This window comes from Aplidium turbinatum, chromosome 12 (assembly GCF_918807975.1).
Source record: "Aplidium turbinatum chromosome 12, kaAplTurb1.1, whole genome shotgun sequence".
NCBI lineage: Eukaryota > Metazoa > Chordata > Ascidiacea > Aplousobranchia > Polyclinidae > Aplidium > Aplidium turbinatum.
The window spans coordinates 12227850-12248532 of record NC_137483.1 but is presented as its reverse complement, the minus strand read 5'-3'; the positions used below and the strand labels follow the sequence as shown (position 1 = coordinate 12248532).

General features: G+C 38.4%; 1 protein-coding gene and 1 pseudogene across 1 annotated transcript in view; both read left to right on the top strand.

Moving 5' to 3' along the window:
* Positions 1 to 14252, top strand: part of LOC145780859 (cystathionine beta-synthase-like) — a 37110-nt gene extending 22858 nt beyond the window's left edge. Inside the window, exons 5-17 of the mRNA XM_082592508.1 lie at positions 69 to 148; positions 1188 to 1322; positions 3282 to 3351; positions 4826 to 4917; positions 5438 to 5559; positions 5998 to 6086; positions 6553 to 6658; positions 8313 to 8384; positions 9681 to 9815; positions 10579 to 10687; positions 10809 to 10893; positions 11406 to 11468; positions 12401 to 14252. Coding sequence (XP_082448634.1) covers positions 69 to 148; positions 1188 to 1322; positions 3282 to 3351; positions 4826 to 4917; positions 5438 to 5559; positions 5998 to 6086; positions 6553 to 6658; positions 8313 to 8384; positions 9681 to 9815; positions 10579 to 10687; positions 10809 to 10893; positions 11406 to 11468; positions 12401 to 12474 — 1232 coding nt within the window. The 3' untranslated portion in view covers positions 12475 to 14252. The remainder of the gene's footprint in view (positions 1 to 68; positions 149 to 1187; positions 1323 to 3281; positions 3352 to 4825; positions 4918 to 5437; positions 5560 to 5997; positions 6087 to 6552; positions 6659 to 8312; positions 8385 to 9680; positions 9816 to 10578; positions 10688 to 10808; positions 10894 to 11405; positions 11469 to 12400) is intronic.
* A 3737-nt stretch (positions 14253 to 17989) lies between these two features.
* On the top strand, positions 17990 to 18087 carry LOC145781481 (U6 spliceosomal RNA; annotated as a pseudogene).
* The last annotated feature ends 2596 nt before the right edge of the window (positions 18088 to 20683 follow it).

Genomic DNA, 20683 nt, shown 5'->3' with positions numbered 1-20683 from the left:
ATTTATCCGAACACGTGACAGCAGACCGAGCGTGACAGCATAACAGCAATTGTCACGTGTTTGCTTAGGCGTTGGTCTCGCACTCGCTTGCGCTGTCAAAGGCTATCGCTGCATCATTGTAATGCCGGAAAAGATGAGCATGGAAAAGGTTAGTGCCTTTGTGTTGTGTACATTTTAACACAAAATATGTTCGCATGAAGAAGACACAATTTTACATTTAGGCTACGTTTTCATGATAGGCGAAATGAAAATGACCGAAATGAAATCTCAAAGCGGCGTGAAAAAGGTTTTGTTCACATGCCATCTCATTGCAGCTGCTTTTGGTTTCGCGCGAAAGGAATACAGCCTCTACGCATGAGTGATTTTCGCGCCTGTAACTATGCTACTGAGTACGCTGAAAATAAAGCTGGTTGACATACGTTGTAGCCTACAATAAAACGTGCATTCCAAAGTGCAACCACTACTGAAATAGCAATATGTACATTCAAAATTCCTTTGGGTCAATAACATCATAAGTTCAGAGTAAATTAACTTGTGTTTTTCAAGAATAGGCCAGCTTAATTTGTGGACTGATGATATTGTTCTTTATTAGTAGGCTACCGTACTAGGTTACATCAGTGCATGTCTTTTGCATCTGTCATACTTTGTCGTATCCAGGCTTACACCTGGTGGTTGAAGATTTATATTAAGTGGACGGGAAGGCAAGGAAGCCAATCTTCGTGTCCACCTTCAGGCATGCCTTTAAGTGTCCTGCCAAAGACACAGCCGCATGCTCTTGAGCGGTATCGAACCGGCGACCTTTCGATCACAACTCGGCTATGCAGCCGAGACCTCCAGATTCCTTGCACTGATGTCTCTTACCAACTTTAGCCATCTCTGTTTTGGTCTAGCTTACCAATTTTAATCCCCTGGACAGAAGTCTTTGCCATTGCTGGAGCCTAGGCCTGACGTCAGTCATGCGTTCTAATGTGCATGCACAAATTGTTTTGCATGCGAATTAAGCTGTTTTTAGTAAACCTCGTCAGTCATTTGTATTCACCAGAGCGTGACATATCAAACCAGCCATTGCCAAAATGCCAAGGCTAATGCTCATTCTCGTAGTAGTGTGACGTCACTGCTGGTCGTGCACTGTTTAAATTAAAACTAGTCACAGCCAGTCATGACCTGTTTTAAACTTGTTGCTTAAGGTGAACGTGCTCAAGGCTCTTGGTGCTGAGATTGTGCGAACCCCCACCAGTGCAAGGTTCGACGTGCCGGAGTCTCACATCAGGGTAGCACAGAAACTAGAAAAGGAAATAACCAACGCTGTGATTTTGGATCAGGTATGGTAATTACAGGATTGTGCAAAAATAGCTCGCAACTTTTTATGACGGACAGAGAGACGGAAACGAAGGTTTCTGCCGATAAAACTCTTTCAGTAATGACCAAGTTTATCTCAAAATAAGAGGGAAATAGCGTTCGTTTCCTCATTTTCACTGTTGTTAATTATCTGAATTTATCTTAGATGGGAGTTACTTGCTTACAGTACCTCTGTAGTTTGAAGAAGTTGTGTGTTTACATTGCTTTGTTCCCATACGGCAAAATCCGTCATTTTTACATGATTCAACGTCTGCAGACGTTGAATCAATGTAAAAATGACGGGTTTTGCTGTCCTGCCCTTTTGGGGAAAACCAATTCGGCGATTTCTTGAAAATTCAGCGACAGCCTTTGTTTATATAGAGAATTTGTGAGAATCATTTTGGTAGCCATTTTTTCTGTTTACCTTCCCATACCCATGCAAACGAGACAGTTATTATTTCAGTGAGATAGGCGTAAATTAGCTGATATCTTGCGGGTATATGCTATAGCGATATCTAGCAACAATTGTTTTATAAGTTAGGTAATTAACCTAACGTATAGGCGCTGATGTCACAGTGGTGGATCATGCTAGTAACGTTGAGGAGAAGGACGATTTCATACATCTGACAAAGAAAAGTAGTTGGCCTAAAGGTTAAGAAAGTTAATTTATTACGTTTTAATGAAGCGACTGCCAGATTTGCCACTGATGTGTCGACCGTGGTAATGATTCATGCTGGATATGAAACGCTGTTTGAAATCTGTTTTTTCGTTGATTAACCTCTGTTGTTAATCATGAAAAGCCCTTTGACAATTTTTTTTTCTTGCTGAGACTTTTTACTGAGACTTTATTTGATTAACCTCTATTATAAACTAATTCCTTTGAATAAACAGATGCCGCCGCAGGATTTTAGATATCTCCGAAAAGGCTTTCTCCGAATAGTAACAGACCGTAACGTTTATGTTACGGTGAAAATGCGTCTGTGTACAAAGTTTTTAGTGATTTCGTGGTTTACTTTTCCTGCTTTATCACAAGCCTGCCAGAGCTTTGCGTAAGCAACATTTATTGATTGTTGTTGCTGCTTGCTGCTGAAATTGTTTGTACCGGTTAACGGTCTGTTTGTACGAGGGTAAGTCATAAAAGAAAGACTCCCTATCTTTTCCAGCTGCAGTTGCGAAAGTAAAAACGCAGTGTATTATATTCACAAAAACAAACCCAAGAAAGTGGCGATTTCCACACTACCTTTCAATGCAATCTTTTTTCAATATCGATTGTTTATAGACGAATAAGACTACACATGCCAGCCTCGTAAAATCCTCTGTCGTTTCAAACCAGGTTTTTATAGCTTGTATGACTTGGTTGTGCACTTAATTGCACTATAATGCACTTTGTTTATCCACATTTTACAACATTTTGAAGATGCCTAATAGTGGTTCTCCTTCCAGGCTAAAAAGTACAATGACCGTCCTCTGCTTCTGATGACCATCTAGCAACACGGTTATTTTTTTAAATGATGCACAGGAAATGGACAGGTTTCAACATTTAAAAAAATAAACTCCAAAATAACTTTTTTAACACCACAAGTTGTCATTACTTTTGCAAAAAATTAATCATCTATATGCAAATTAAATGAAACCGCACTCACTATTATAATTATGGCTTGGAGCCTCGTACAAAACAAGCAAAACATTTAAATGTATTTCCATGCGGCAAAATTCATCATTTTTAAATTGATTCAACGTCTGCAAATGTATTTTATTTCGACATTGTTTGATGCGGTGTGTTATCAAATTGCATAACCGACACTCTGTTTCAAGATTGCGTGTAGACAAATGATTTTTTTTCATAGAAAACTAGTAAAACGTGTGCTTGAATATCCAGTTTGTGCATTTCAAATCTCCGTTTGCGTTTGAAAATGAACTTGCATGGATTGTGATAATTTCAGTACCGCAACCCAGGCAATCCAGTTGCTCACTACGACACAACAGCTGAAGAGATCTTGGAGCAATGTGGTGGTGAGTTGGTTTAGTTTTTTTTTTCTTTTTTCTGTAAAGATACAGCTTCGGTAGAGAGTTTGTCTTGTTGAACCATAGGCATACGAAGCCGAGCAACGTTATCAAGTTTAACATATTTAAAGATTATTATATTTACAAAAAAACACAAAACTACGCAACAATTAAATATCGAACGTTTTCGACATCACAAGATGTCCTCTTCAGGAATAATATACATACAACTTAACTACATCTGAATAAAATACAATGGTTAACTAAATCTATAAACAGGAAAAAACAAAAACTGCACAGTACTTCTGACTAGCTCAAACTCAACGATAGGCTCCACGAGAATCAAAGTTAACTGCATCAAAAGGTGTTAAACAGATCACATGATATGGTAGAAAGGCAAGGTGCGAAAAAACTAATTTTAAAATACAGAGAGCAGGAAAGACGAGCCGCAAGCATACAATTGTCTGTTCAAAAGTGGATTGCTCTCTGTATTTTAAAATTAGTTTTTTCGCACCTTGCCTTTCTACCATATCATGTGATCTGTTTAACACCTTTTGATGCAGTTAACTTTGATTCTCGTGGAGCCTATCGTTGAGTTTGAGCTAGTCAGAAGTACTGTGCAGTTTTTGTTTTTTCCTGTTTATAGATTTAGTTAACCGTTGTATTTTATTCAGATGTAGTTAAGTTGTATGTATATTATTCCTGAAGAGGACATCTTGTGATGTCGAAAACGTTCGATATTTAATTGTTGCGTAGTTTTGTGTTTTTTTTGTAAATATAATAATCTTTAAATATGTTAAACTTGATAACGTTGCTCGGCTTCTGTAAAGATGCTCCATAGACGACCAGATATTACTCCAAGGTTGCCTAACAAACCCGACCCGGTCATTGTTAAATAATTACTTTAAAAGAGCATTTCGACCACATCTGAGAGTATCGCTGGGCATTCGTTGTGGAAAGAAAATTCGCTTGCGTGAAAAAAGTGAGCTTGAAAAATCAAGTGGTTAATGAAATTCAATTGTTCAACGTCTCATTAAAGATATAAAAGCAAAAACCCTGTTTTCACTGGGCTGGGTACGGTGACGAAAAACACAAAGGATTCATCGAAAGATCAAGACAACTCTTCACCGCAATTTAGCCGAGTGGTGAGAGCTCTGGAACGGCAATCGAAAGGGCGCCGGTTCGACACCGCTCAAGAGCATGCGGCTGTGTCTTTGGCAGGACACTTAAAGGCATGCCTGAAGGTGGACACGAAGATTGGCTTCCTTACCTTCCCGTCCACTTAATCTAAATCTTCAACCACCTGGTGTAAGCCTGGATACGACAACAACTGCAAATTAGAAAATCCAAATCAAGTGGTTTCGCATAAACTCAAATCTTTTGTACGGGTTGAAGTGGCTGTCACGCTGTTGATTTAAAGTCATATGATTTAAAGCGTAAATTTGAAACCATGACTGATCAAACTTTGTGCTGGTGTTTCTAGGTCAAGTAGACATGCTTGTGGCTGGCGCAGGAACTGGAGGCACAGTGACTGGAATTGGGAGAAAATTTAAAGAAAAATGTCCTAACTGCAAAGTAAGTTGTTGTAATGAGTTGCAGACCTTTTACACCAAGGGATGTGGCCAAAAGAAGATTTATGCCATCTTCCCGGAACAATTTCTTGTTACACACGAATACAATTTTACAAGTCCAGACGACTAATGAAGGAATAATGTAAATTATAATTTACTGGATATCAAGCAAAATGTGAACGATAAAACGCAGCGGTCAAGACCTCATTGGCATGAATTAGTGGTGCGACACTGATGAGCCCAGCCTTATGGTTTAAACACGTGGGTATCGTTGTTAATTCTTGCTACACTCGACTGCTGAGAAGCGATTGCGAACGCATCAGTAGCTTCTGGGGCCGAGGCTTTATTCTCTTGACGCTCTATTTGGCGATACTACACGGAGTACACCGAAAAGCTGCCAGTATTTTGTTTCTTCATCCTAGATACACAGCCCTTGCTCTTCATTTGGTGGATGGAAGATGCCGAATCGTTGATGGTACGGTCTGCGGTCACTGAGAGTTTTTCTATTTCTCTTGCTCTTCCAGGTGATCGCTGTTGATCCTGAGGGATCAGACCTCGCCCTGCCGGTTGAGCTGAACAAAACAGACACAACCTACTACGAGGTGGAAGGGATTGGTTATGACTTCATTCCTACCGTTCTAGATAGGTGGGTTGCATAGATATTGTCTTGAGTATGAAATCGAGGTTCAATTCCTCGCTATCACGTTGTTTTCTTTGCAAATTATCTGTTGCAGACATTATGGTCGCTTTTTTAATAAACCTACCCAGAGTGCAATAAATTGAGTGGGCGTAGTTGCTGAAGGAAAGGCGGCCGGTAAACCATCAAAAAATAAAGCTTCTATGTGTTTATATTGGCTAAAACCGTTTTAGGCCAATTCCCAATACTGTATAACACGTGGGTGGATGATATTGCGTTGCAAATGCCGTTTTAGCATTGTAGTGATAACGATTTAATTTTTTTGATTTTTGTTGTTGCTATTGCTGTTAGAATTTGATTCCATTTATAAATTTGTACCCGACGCTTATGGTTTGAATTTATCGAGTTTACCACAAACTGCGATCAATAAATGACGTTTTGCGTTAGATCTGTCATTGACCAGTGGTACAAGTCAAAAGACAGAGAGTCACTTGTGATGGCCAGGAAGCTGATCAGAACGGAAGGCCTGCTATGTGGTTTGTATGAGTTTTTTGCTTCAGGCTTGTATCCGAATTACTTGTGATTGCCTGTGGCGGTACTCACCTAACCAGTAGTAATTTATTACGTTAACGCAACGTAAGTATAACTGTTTTTAGGTGGATTCTTGCAAAAAAATCAAGGCTGCTTTAAGCTTAGGTTTTACGTCATTTTTAGTTTTTGCGTTTGATTGTGTTAGTTATTCCGCTGTGTTGTTGACGTAACCGTTGCTTTATGACGTCGTGCTCTTCTTACACGATTTTTTTTTTTCTTATTACTTCACTTCATTGACTGGCAGCAAATTAAAAATAGCAACTTAAACTAGTTGATATTGTTTCGTTTGCTTTCAATTTTTTCTCTGCCTAACATTTTTCTTTTTATTACATTTTGCTGACTTTGCTTTGTATAACTTTAACAACCTTACTAATGACATGAGCCACGTGGTTAATGACATTTATCTTACAGGTGGAAGCAGTGGCACAGCCGCGTACATCGCAGTAGAGGTGGCAAAGGAACTCAAAGAAGGACAGAAATGTGTCGTCATTTTGCCCGATTCCATACGAAACTACATGTAACTTCACGTTGTTTTGTAACTACAGTGATATTTTGTTGCTGCACAGGTATATTTGCCTGTTCTAGGTCCTTCATTAAGTCAAAGAAAAAAAGCCACACAAAAAATAGAAAGACGCCATGCTACCCGCTGACGCACGCTGGCTAACCCTGGCCTATAAATAATAGGTCTGCTACTATTCGGCTAGTCCGATTCCGCTAGTAGGTCTGCTACTATTCGGCTAGTCCGATTCCGCTAGTTCCCTATTCGGCTAGTCCGATTCGAGCTTTGACTCTTCCTACTACAGTAAGTAGCTGGTTTGGTAGGTAGGCCTACATGCAATAGACATTTGAATTTTTTAGGGGTGATTTTCAAGCGAAACAGAAGTGTTTTGTTAGTTGTTCGAGTGTGTTATTATTCAAAATACATGTAAAAACTTCCATACGAGTTATTAATTACGGAGATTAGCATAAATTTGATCCTCTAAAACAAAGTCATGTATTATCATATATTTCAAAAAATAAAGTCATATTTTTCATTTTTTTTAGGTAAAAAAATGGCCCTAGTAATAAGTAATAGCATAACGCCACTATCAAAGCAGTTGTAATTACTAGGGTAGGCCAGTCCGTGGTGCATTCCCAGGTCTAGCGTCAATGCAGGTAAACAATGGTTGCGATTATTACAATTCAAGTACTTGACATTTCTTGGCGCAACATTTTCTCAAATAATCAAAATATAGTCATCATAACACACATTATTACCTGATTTGTTGCCACACAAGTGTGGATGCGAGCCTTGCATTTCTCGTCACGTCGAAAACAACGCCAGTATTTCTTAAGCCTGTCTGCACTATATTGAGCTAGTTGAAACATGTAGCCATCACGTAGCAAAACCCCACCTTTGCGTTGCGTACTAATCGATTCTTCTGCCATGATAAAGTAAAATCAACTGAGAGTCTAACGAAGGAAGTAACCAAAGAAATTCCAGGTCATGCAACGCCGAAACCCAGGTTTATTCTAAACTGCCACTTAGGTTTTAACTTCATCTTTTATGCCAAACACTATTTGGCAACTGTCTTTTTTTCGTTGACACGTTTTCGCTGAGACTTTATCTCATTAACCTCTATTGTCAATCATGAAAAATGTTGTTTTGATGTAAAACACTTATTTTGAACGAAGCCAGACAACCAAATTCGTCATTTTTACAACGTCTGCAGATGTTGAATCAATGTAAAAATGACGAATTTTGCTGTGACTGGCAGACGGTGAGATATAGGATACATGTCTATTTTATGTGAGCAAACATTTCAATGTAATAGTTCAAATATTTTGCGCTAAATTTCATTTCAATTTAGTTTTCTTTGTCGGAATGCAAAAGAAACGATATTGTGGATTGTGGAATAAAATACAAAATACAATTCAAAACTGTAGCCGAATAGGGAACTAGCCGAATCGGACTAGCCGAGTCGGACCGTAGCCGAATAGGGAACTAGCCGGATCGGGCCATTCCGGCCTATAATAGCCCACAGTCATCATACGAAATTTAATTATTGTATTTAACACGCGATTTCAGTTTGTACTGGTCAAACATAAATTAACACTTATAATATTGGGATCCCTTAAGCTTAAGCCTTTAAGAGACCCCTTGACTAACTGCTTCATCTATCTTCATCCAGGACCAAGCACTTGAAGGAAGAGTGGATGATTGAAAGGGGCATGCTTCCCGCAAAGGAGTCGGAGAAACAGTGGTAAGTTTTGAACCAACCCCCAAGCAAATTAAAGCAGTTTCCTTGTGTCAGCTGACTAGTTAGTGTTCATGCCACTGCACTGGTAGGCCTGGCTTCGATTCTACGTCTGACCAAGCCAAAACCTTAAAGGGGTATTAAAGGAAAAACCTGACTTGGCGATTTTCCACGTTCTTTGTGTTTAACATGCTACCATAAAACGATTTTCAATAAAATTTTGCCCCATTGCGGTCTGACCACCATTGTGCGCGTGCTTTTGTCAGAGCTTTCAAAACGAGATTGGCCTGAGCAACGAAGCGTGCGACTGTAAAGAACGTCATAAAGTCTACGTCATAAAGTCTAGCAATCAACCGATCACGCAATAATTGTTACTGCGGGCGATTTGACTGTAGGCTATGTATGTATTTACATCAAAACAGCACATTTTAACATCAAAACAGCAGACAGTTTGCTCAAAACATCAGATTGGTAACGTGGCTTTTGTTATTGCTGGACTTTATGACGTATTCTTGAGCTGTGTTTGCACGTTTTGGTCATTTTGAAAAAAATGAAAATAAATGAAACACTGGACTTTGGGCCTTGCCAGCGCCATTGAAAACAAATTTTTTTGGGTAATTGTTTTTGAAATGTATTCTTGAATGTTCAGTTTACGCATTTTAATGCTTAATTCCGGTTTGAAATTTTCCTTTAGTATGCCTTTAATACTACGTGCCGTATTTCTCTTACGTAAGGAAGTGCAAGTAAGTCGGAGTGATGACGTGGCTACGTCGTGAATATACGAAAGAAATGACAAGCAAACAGTCAGTGAACCGCCTCGGGTTTCGTAAAACGACAGTGCATATTGCATAAACAACTCTTGCTGGGACTTCCGATCCACATGTGCCCAGCATCTCCGTAGCTTGCAACTATAAATATCAAAGTGTAAGATTTTTATGTTCGAAAAGTGTGCTCCCATTAACAAAGAATATTTTTTAACATTGCAACATTGGGCTATAAAGTGTCATTTGAAAATTGTTTTTGTCTTATTTTTTTTACAAAGATTCATTCTACCCCTCAAGGTCGACGTACTCCCCAAACATTTATGTTGTTTACATGCAACAATAGGCATGACTATTAAAAGTTGTCTGTCGTTTCAATCCCACGGTAGCTTTGAAACCATGCAAAAATGACATTTGCCAGCTGGGTAAAGAAAAATAGTATTACATTACATTATATAAAGAAGAAAGAATAAACTTTCACGCCGTTTTGCTCATTTCAAAACATGCATCTTTGCATTTATCGTCGTGTTCGTCTGCCCAGGTGGTCTGACAAATTAGTGAAGGACATGGACCTTCCCAACCCCATGTCCGTCCTACCATCCACCACCTGCAAGGATGCTCGAGACTTCATGAGCTCTCAAAGCATTGACCAGATGCCTGTGGTCACCGAGGATGGGTGAGTTCATGCTGGAAGGATGTAGTGCAATAATAGGGTGAAAGAAGATACGAAATCTGTTGTGGTTTTCAAGATCTGACGCTGATAACAGAAAATACTGATGGTCATGAGGTATAAAGAATATCAGTGTGTTATGTCTGTAAAGATTAACACTTCAATACCGGTAGTACAAATTTAATGCTTGTTTATACACAACACACTGATATCTTTGATACCTCATCCCATCATTATTTTCTGTTATCGGCGTCAGGGTTCGAAAACCAGAACAGAATTTGTATCTTCAGTCAAAATACCGAATTTAATTCTTGTTTATTAGATTGGAATGAAACCTCTTACTGTAAGGATAGGCAATTTTTCAAACACAAGGAACATAATTATATTGTTGGCTGGAAGCGCAGTGCGCACTGCAAATAAACAATGATTTGTATTTTTTTTTAATTGTTGTACATGTAGACATGAAATATCATTGCAAGTAAATAACCAGATGAATGTTCAAATAAAAATTCATAACAAGGTTAATTGCATTTAAACAGAAAATTGAAAGAGCAAAAATTCTAACATAATAAATCTCACATAACCTTATTAAAAATACCTGAAAGAGGAAGGACCGCACAAAAAAAGTATAAAAGACCCGCACGTTGGCAACCCCTCTACAACAGCATTATGATTCTTCCATTAAAAAAAAATCTATCAGTACTTTCGTCTGCTGTTGCACTAAACATTGATTGAGCAATGTTGATTTTTCCATTGTTTTATTTTTCAGGAAAATCAAGGGTATGGTCACAATGGGAAGTCTGATGTCAAATTTCAGTGCTGGCAAAATCAAGATGGCTGACCCTGTTTCGATGTGTCTGTACGACAAGTTCAAAAAGGTGACGTAAAATAACCCCGTTGACCGTTGTCTACTGGTGCTACTGTTAACATTGCCACGTAAAAACAATAGATGGATTTATAAAGCGTTGATAACTGTATTAACTTCACATACGTCCTCAGATCAAGACCACCGATAAGGTCTCATTGCTTTCCCGCTACTTGGAAACGGATCACTTCGTGATTGTGACTGGACCAAAGCTTCAGTGTAAGTCTAAACACCTTATGTATATCTTTGGTGGCAATTAAACAAATTGTTGTTTATTGCTCGAACGAAATATTACTCACCAAGTCTACTTTAAAGGTCTAGGTTTGCTTTCCATTGTTGAATGTATTTTTCAATTAAAAAGTAACTTAACACTTTTGCACCGTAAATTTTAAACGTTTTGGGTTGTTGTTGTTTGTCGAACTTTTTTTGACTGTTTGAGTGGTTATGTCTTGAATATCTTCTTTCAGAGAACTGTAACTAAGTTGTTCAAATGTGATGTTAAAAGTTCGTTTTTTCAATGTCATTCATGGAAACGTACGTCAAGCTTGAGAAGTTGCTGTGGAGTTTTTGTAAACCCTCCCCTCGGTAAACTGACTCATGTTTCTTCTTCGACCTCTCTTTGACCAATCTATGGCATCCTGCACTGGTCGTTCGCAAGTTTTCTTTTTCTCAGCATGACACTCAAGTGACGCTTAAAATACTGTCCAATCATAAACGCGTATTTTAATCAGATGACCTCGTGAAGTGTGAAGGTTCACTTCCGAAGGAAGTGCAAAAATTGGAGATCAGAAGCGGTGAGTGTGTATAGCATGTGGTTATTTGTGGAAGTTTACCTTTAAACTGAAGAACCTCGAAAAGCCTAATCCTCACACTAGTAAAAGCTTTGAGCCACTGACGCAAGCCGGGTTACCGAGATTGACAGAGTGAGGACTCCGTTTGTGGTAGAACCCGTATATTTTCTCTGTCGTAAATTTGATTCCGATAAATGGACAGCTGCCATCTAACCTAAACTGGTTGAACATATTTTCACGTTCAGTGATCACTTAGTGTAAAATCTCACCACAGAGAAGAACCTTGCTCTCCATTGCTTCCGACCCTCGACGAGAAGAAGGAACTTATTAATGATGATGATGATCACTAGGTGTAACTCTTTCCAAACCTGAATGTTTTTGTCATGCAGTATTTTGACATGTCCAGTTGTGAAAGATGAGTGGGCGAAATAGCAAGGAAGTCAATCTTCCTGTCCACTTTCAAGCAGTCATTAAGATAACCGTTGATTAGTTAATCCAAATTCAGTTTACCCTGAGGCTCATCGTTGATTTTAATCAGCGGATTAAGGCTGGTGCATATAGATAAAATTTGAGTTTGCCTATAAATCTGTCGATTTTCTTAATTGGTGAATAATGCATTGTTGATGCATCCAATCCTAAGTGTCTTGTCCAAAACGCAGTCTCGTGCTTTGGAAGGGTATCGAACCCATGTCCTTTCGGTCAACGCGCATATTCTCTCGCTACTAAGCCACGCACCAGGCTATGTTGCATGTGCATTGCGCATACGCAGACAGTAAATCCGTCAGTTTTACATTAATCGTAATAATGACGGATTTTGCTGTCTGGGAGCATTGAAGAAATAGCGATCTGACTTTAAATAGTAATTTTTAACAATGTTATCAGGATCGTTAGTTTGCCATGTGATTATAACATTTGCTTTACACTTGCACTTTCAGACGCGGAAGGTTCGGATAACATATCAGCCATTGTGGCGCCCGTGGACTTCCTTCAGTTCATCTCAAGCCAATAGCTTGCTCCTGGGGATTTCTTTATCACTGCCTAAGTTTAACTGTTTCTGTGTGCCTAGCTTTGTATATTTTCCGCATTTTGTATTTAGCATTGAAAGAAGTGCCAAAACGCTGTACAATTGAAATAAAGTATTCTGTTCGAATGAAATCAAGACATTTGTTATCTCTGAGAAAACTTGCAAAACTTGCTCTTTTAGGGTTGAGAAAACGTTGTTGAACGAATATCTGCATCTGGACAAAACAACTCAGTTTGCATCCAACGCGTAATCGTCGGAAACCTGTAAATTGTAAACTAGAAAATAATGGCTAATGTCATAATCATTGCAATTTAGCAACTACAACACATGAACGTTTAACGTATTTGAGACCTGGTGATGCCGAAGTAACTGTGGTGCGTTATGTAACAGATTTTGGTATCTTTCCTTTGAAAGCAACAAAAAGGTGTTATGTAATATTTGAATTTAACTGCGTTGTGCGATCAGGCAGTTGTAGCTTTTACTTTTGCTGTTTGGACCGGCTGCCCACTTTTAAGTTCGTGTTTAAAAACCTACTCAAAACTCATGCTTTAATTACTCTTAAAATATCAATTTTGAAATTGTTTTCTTGCTATTAAAATGCTTTTGTGTCTGAAGGATAGTTCTTTGCAAGTATCTTGTGTTACCACATGTTTACCTTCAACGGAAGAAACTGCCATCGTGGGTGACTTAATGGTAAAAATGTAGGTTTGTCGTTGTGCATAGGGTAGTCTACTGCTGAAGAGTTGATCAATATTAAAGGTCACAATTTTCAGCCACCAAAATCGGTCATTTTCACGTCTGCAGACGTTGAATCAATGTGAAAATGACAGATTTTTCTGTCTGGGTTACATGTAACGTACTGCGTTTTTTTTTTGCTGTTAAGTGATACCAGCAAACTGCCTTTGTACATAAGTGAACCAGTTGCCAATTTTTACGTTGTCATTTGAGCCACTGGTGCTGAAGGTTTCTCTTTTTACCTCCAAAAATATCCAAGTTTTGCTTAACTCCAATATTTGGTTTCATCAGCAAAGACACGGGGGCTTGCTCCGTTTAGTAACCCGAGAATGGAGCACCCGGGCCAAACTCTGCAATTCTAAATTAATGGTAATTGGTACTAGTAGCGTAGGCAAAAGGGGTTATGAATTCTAACCCCTTCTTGGGACGCGTGTGACGTCACGACATTTGAATCAATAATAATAGAAACATTATTAATTACTAACACTGATTTAATTAATTATTGTAAGTTTACACTCCCCTTCAAAAGGATATTTAATAATCCTGGGGCTCTTTCAATTTGTGAGAACTTGTTAAAATCTAATCTCCACAAATCAGCTGTTGACAAGCGTGTGTCACTGCATCTATATCGGATGAACCATACGCGCTCAAGGGGTAGGGAAGAATTTATATTCCCTTTGGTTACGCTACTGAACGATAAACCTCATTATATGATGCGTGAAAAATTTTAACTGTTGTACACATCTTATAGAGTGCTATAAACTACACTCTATTGCAGACTGTTTTTCGGTGTTTTTGTGTTATCTGTGGTTTTGTATGAATTTTGGTGAGTTTTTGCGTTGAGTTGCATCTTTGCTTTGCGGCAACATTTTTGTACAGCTTCGAGACTTGATTAAGTTTGCTACACGTTCATGAATTCAACACTATGCAACGTTGAATAAATGTTGTAGGCCTAAATGGCTAGAATTTCCAGCTGGGTGTCTTAATCGCTTTGTCAAGCGGAATAAAGCAGTATAACCAACCATGTATTTCTCGACTGCATTCTATATATTTCTTGTTACCGGACAGCTTTCCTTGATGAGCTATCTGTCTATTCCTAGTCGTAACAACGACACGTTTAATGGATCCGAGACGATCTTTTGCTTGGTAGCTGACTGGTAGGCCTACAGCAGAACTGAATGGACTTTCAATAAAGTGTCGAAAATGTCAGTGGCTTATAGCCGAATTCTACCAGTAGGCCTAGTTTAAAAACGGGACTTCGTTACAAATGCCACTATAGCGAAATGTTACTACAGCCGAACTCTGTTGCATTTCAATAAAAATGTTGCATGAGGTGATGGTGACATAAAGTGATGACGCATTTGTGATTTGCTTTAATACTAAAGATCTAGGGGAGACCGGGGAGGTTTGTTACCGTCTTTTTAATTGGTTCATATCAACCGCTGGAATCAAGTATGTTTTTTTCAAGTTTTTGGTTTCCATGTGCAAACGAAGCTTCATCCATTTTGAAAGCTGTAGTAGAAAACTATTAGTGAAAAATAGTTTTAGGGTATGAAAAGTAAATTTTTGTCTTAAAGAAAATGTTATTGCTACAAAACTATGACTGATATTTAACTGGCTTCAGTTTGTTTTTATTTCTGACTATCACAACAAAAGCAATATATGCCAAACATAGCAGAGATCTAGAAAAAGGTAGAAGCGACAAAATGCGGATGTCATAACTTACATGATACCAAAGCAGGAGCATCAGTTCAGTTGTTTGGCACATGTTGATCGTATTTAGCCAACTACTATTGAGGTGAATTGTTACACAGCGTAATGCTATCTCAGCTGGAAAACAAGCTTAATTTGCTACTCAGATAACAAATTTTGTATTATTTAGATTAGTTGATTACATTGTTAAGCTGGATTAGTATCTGTTGTTGCTGTAGGTCAATCTGAGCCAAAACATGCCAAACATTGATAAAGGTATTTGGCCGTATTGAGGCCAATTACCATGAGTGGTTGGATGGAGATCATGTGTGGTGGCAATGCATTGTTATACTGTATATGTTTCCGAAAAATGCCGAAAAAAACATGATCTTATCCTTTTGCTATGCCACCGGACAGCACCATTTTACAGAAATATTCATATCCACAATTTTGTTGAAAATGCTCTCAGAATGCTCCAAACTGAAAGTAGTTTTTCAAAATTTTCTGGGCGAGGCCCCCCAGACCCCCGCCGCTAAGTGTCGCCTTCGGCGAACACGCCATAAATAAAAATAAAATGCATTCTTATTGATGGACAATGGTGTTATTTGTTTGTTTATAATTTTTTCTATTAAATTTGGATGTACAATACATTCAAGAACTCTGTGTCAAAGTATTCCCTTTGTGTTAGGTATTTTAATAAGAAAAATTATTTATTAAAACCACGGATGATTAAAACAGCCTAATTGAAATTGTAACATTTCACTGTAGGCTACTGCGTCACAAGCCACCCGATACTGGCGTGACTTGTTACTACTGAGTACTGACTCATTGATATATGCATGCAAATATTTTCCTTTAAGCATCACTTTGTTAAATTTTGAAGTTGTAATTATGACAACTGGTCATGTGGTAAGATTACATAAAATTTTCAGCAACTTTGTGCAAATATTGAAAGAGAAATCTTAGATTGACTGAAAATTGTAACAACCTTCCCCGATCTCCCTTAATTTGCCGCTTAGTGGTGGACTCAGACTCTGAGCCTCGTGGGATGGAAAGATAAGGCTTTCATTGTAGACCATTCGCACGCTAGAGCCACTGCTTTACTCTCGGCCGCTCTTTTCAACTAGCCAACATCTACCCAATTTATTATATCCAGAGTAGAAGTAGGCTAAGGGATGTTTTTCAACAACTAGCATGCCGGGTATCGGAGCAGAATTGTACGCTTGGAAAGCCAGCGCCACCTTACAAAAACGTTCTGGTAGGTTCTCATAGCATCTCGTCGCGTTTTACTTTCGATATTGAATTTAAAGTATTTGCAACTTATACTCACTGGAAAGGCCAGCAGAGCTGCAATAGATCCACTGGTCACATGTTGAGACAAAAGACTCTCGAGTTCGGTTTGACAATTTATCATCAAACAAGGAAGGTTATGCAACAGCTGTAGTCCGGTGCAGCAGTTTGATTTACATGTAACAAATTGAAATTAAGTTTGAATTAAAATTGAAGTTCAAAACCAGAATTTTCGCATCTCGTTGCATTAGACTAAGTCTTGATTCAATTCCTGATCGGGTTAGCCCGCGTAGTTGGCTAGGGTTAGGCTACAAATAATTGAAAATTGGCAGAACCGCTTGGGTTCTTTACTGACTTCTTCAGTATTGTAGAAAAGATGTTTTTCTTTGCCCTGAAAATGTTTTTTGCAGCAGTATTTTAATCGAAATATATTTATTTTTAAAAACCAAAATTTTCTTGAAGAAAAGGTTAGCTGCTGTTAATAAAATTAAATATTGAAACAATGCGTCAACGTTCGTTCTGAAAAGAGGAACTTTGGGAAAAGTCGAATGAACATAAGCCAATAAGCCATACTGAGTGCGAAGCATAACAACAGCTAGCCTCTATCTTTCATTGAACTGTGCAGCACAAAGTCCACAAATAAAATAGTAGCTTTCCTGATATTATACTTTAGGTTTAGAGCTTCATCAGTCGCGGAAAGACAAGTTACTAAACTAAAAGTATTTGGTTCCTGAAATATAGCATATTAGGCTGTTCGCTCGTACATCTAAATTCTAAAATAATCGAGATAGGCCTATATTTGTCTTTGTATTGTTTCGATTTGATCTAAGGCAGAGGTCACCAACCTTTTTTACATGCGGGCCACTTTGGCACTAAGGAGAGCTGTGGCGGGCCGCACTAATAGAATTTTAGGTAGGTTGACTCTTATGCTAAAAAAGAACGCATTTCCTACCCAGTATCCAGCGTTACATGTTGTTCATATTTATGTTAGAATACCGCAGCAACAAAATTAATCGAACAACGCTACTGCTAGGCCAAGCTTCTTTTACAACACTTTTGACTTTTTTAACAATGCCTGATAAACGAGGTCACTTGTTTTGCGCATTTATAGCGAGGCCAGCGGTTTCATCAGAATATTCATAGCCCAGCAAGAGTGGTGTTGTCACTTCGCTTCACTAAAGATATCTTGCCATCAACAGTTTCAGTAAACAAGAAAATGCTTGACACATCACAATACAGGCAACAATAGTGACCTGCTAATATATCAGCGAAAAATAGGCTCCAATAACAGGGAAAAAGAAACTAGGCACCATGAAACAAACGCTTGTGGAAATCACCGAAAATCGCAATTCATGAACAGTCTTCTTTCTAAAAAAGCAATGAGTTGGTTGTTCATCCTTTTTGTGAGAGTCTATAAAACCGTCTTTCTTTTATTATAGACAACTGTCACTTGCGATGCTCATCAGCGTGGCAAGAATTTGTTGATTAACAACATTTTGCAGTACTTGCTTCGGCAGTAAGGTAAAGGTAAAGGTGGTCCCATACTTGATTCAAGTGTCGGGTATGAGAAGATAAAGGTTCTCATTGTACTAAGCCTTCGGCACTAAGGAGAGTAGGGTGGCCAGTTCCTTTCTCTTGGCCGCCTTTACTTCAGCAACTACGCCCACCCAATTTATTACAACCTGGGTAGAGGTGAGCGGTGTTTTTCAACAACCAGCATAAGCAGGTAGTCGAACCAGGATTGCATGATTGGAAAGCCAACGCCTTATCCGTTACGCCATCCCACCGCTTCGGCAGTACATATACTAAAATTGGAACGATACAGAGAAGATTAGCATGGTCTCTGCGCAAGGATGACACGTAAAATCGTTCCATATTTCTTAAAAAAAAAACAGTTTGCAGTAGGCTACTAAGCTAGATATTTTCATAATACAATCAAAAAAAGTCTTTAAATGTATATATAATATTTTGCCAATTTATTACAAATTGAGTTGGCACACCTACCTATTTTGCCAACAAAAACTTGCATAAAGAGAGCACTGCTCGTGAATCACAATAACAGTGAAACGCACACTAGTGCTTACTTGACATTTGCCAACTTAAAATAAGCAACCCTATGCTCACAGACATTTTCGAAATTCGAAAACAGACGTTTTAATCAACCACTGGGACAGTGTGGCTGGACATCACATTGGAATAACTTTAAGCAACCCCCACCTAGAACTACAATCTGATTGGTCGGTCGGTGGAATGGCATGCAAAGCGAAAATATACTTCCCGGAAAGTATTTTTGCCTTCGTGCTCTTTAACTCCTCAAGAAAACTATGTTTGGTTATACTTGTACGCTGATACCTTCCGCGGGCCGCCAGTTGGTGACCCCTGATCTAAGGGAAAAGTATGCATGGTTGTGGCCAGTGCTGTATTCGTAAAAAAAAGCACAGGGTATACTGTCAGACTTGCCAAAGTGATCCATAACACACAACTTGCAAAATACATATCTTTATTCTACCATAACATGAATTATCAACATCAAAATTGGACGAGAGGTACAAAATTATTTATTTTTGGAAAACCAGAGGGCATACTATAGTTGCTCGAAAAGCAGAAAGTATACTGCGTATACCGCCGTATACCCTCGAATACAGCACTGGTTGTGGCCTGCTGTAATTATCGTTTTGGTGACGACAGAATAACATTAATCATTTTATGACTAAGTTATCTGTCGCCTTTACGAGCCTCTAATGGAACACCTTCACCTCTTGTATTTATTCCCATAAGGGTAGGTTAATTCAATTGTTAAGATAATGTAGTTGAGCACTTAACCGAGTGCCCCCTGGATCCAGCACTTAACGCAATTATTGCAATTTTTTCTCTGTTTTACTTGTAACTTCTGATTGGTTGAAACGCTATACCTGTAAATCTCTGATTGGTTCAACGTTTCACTGCTTTTGCAGAACATTTTTGGGTTGAAGTGCCTCCCACATCTGTTGCCTGGTTATGCAAGATACAAGTACATGAGGATGTGTAACAGTGCCGCATTCGTCATATGCAGTCACGCATAGCCTACTGCAGAACAGGTAGGGTGCGGCTTATGTTAAGCCACCGTTTGGTGCACAATGTCTTACTGTCATAATGATATCAAGTTGTATTCAACCACTTTTCCCTTCACCTTCCGTTTCATGATGAAACTGAAGTTGGGTGTTGGGCCGTTGGCGATCGCAAGGCATTCGGACGACGTGAGGAATACGGAACTTCCTTGAAAATATTTGAAGTTTAAACAAAAAAGAAATCTAGTTTCTGTCTTCAAAACACGTTTTCCAAATTTCGATGCCTTTAAAGGGTGACGTCATTTTATGTTTAGATAAAGAATTTAAAAAATGCGATTTATCTCATAAACTCGTCATGCTTGATTGAGTAGGAAGAAGGTTAAAATCATAAAATTCTGAGAGGTGTTCGAATTCCATTACGGTGAAAAGAAAGGAGGCGTAGAAATAAAAAACATTACGTAGGCTACTTGTAAATTGTAACGTTAGCTGACGTTAAAGCAGCAAAACGTAAAGGAAATATGCAACTTGGGAGTTTACACCACTGATGATTTCAGAAATGATTTTGTCAAATTTTGTTGACATTCCAAGCAAGATGTTGCGAAATATTGAACTTCGCCATTCGTTTGCTATGACAAATTGTTTCTTCCTAGCCACCGAAACAATTCCATTTTTACATTGATCTGACGCATGAAATCAATATGAAAAAATACAGAACTGCCGAAGCCATAAAAATATTGAAACCTTTTCGTTTTGAAATGAGTATGGATAGAAAGCTTTTAATCTATCACGGGTCAGTTACGCTTACAATCCTGCTTGCCAAGATGGACGACCCAAAGTCAACTTTGGGTTTGCTTTTGTAAATCAAAATCTTATGATGGAAAGCTTTGGGGATTAAAATTGAAAAAAAATAAAAAGTTTATTTTTGCTGTTCCATTTAGTAAGTTACTTATTAAAAACTAGAATCAATTCTTTTGTTTTATCATCACAATTCAATAAGTTTTGTCATAGTTACATATATGATTTGACATTGGTACAGCCTTTCTACTCAAACATGTTTCTTTGCTAACTAGTTTTTTAGTATTAGCAGTGCATGCGGCAAAAAGCTTGAAAACAAATCCTCCATAATTACGCTGTGATAACTTATTCAAGCTTTCAATTCATTAACGGTCACCTTCACTAGCTTAGATTTAAAGAATGATTTTTATATTTTCCATCAACCATCGCAAGCTAAAATCCTTGCAAAACTGCTGACTCACCAAAAAAGCTACAATAAATTAATGCGACTTCTGGAAGACGTTAAAATACGTTCAAAGTTTGGTTTAATTTAACGTATAACATTCGTTTTCACTTTAATCACTGCATCTGTCATCTCCCACGGTCTGGATGTTTTATTTAGTTAATCAAATAAGATACACGTCACATGTTTCGGG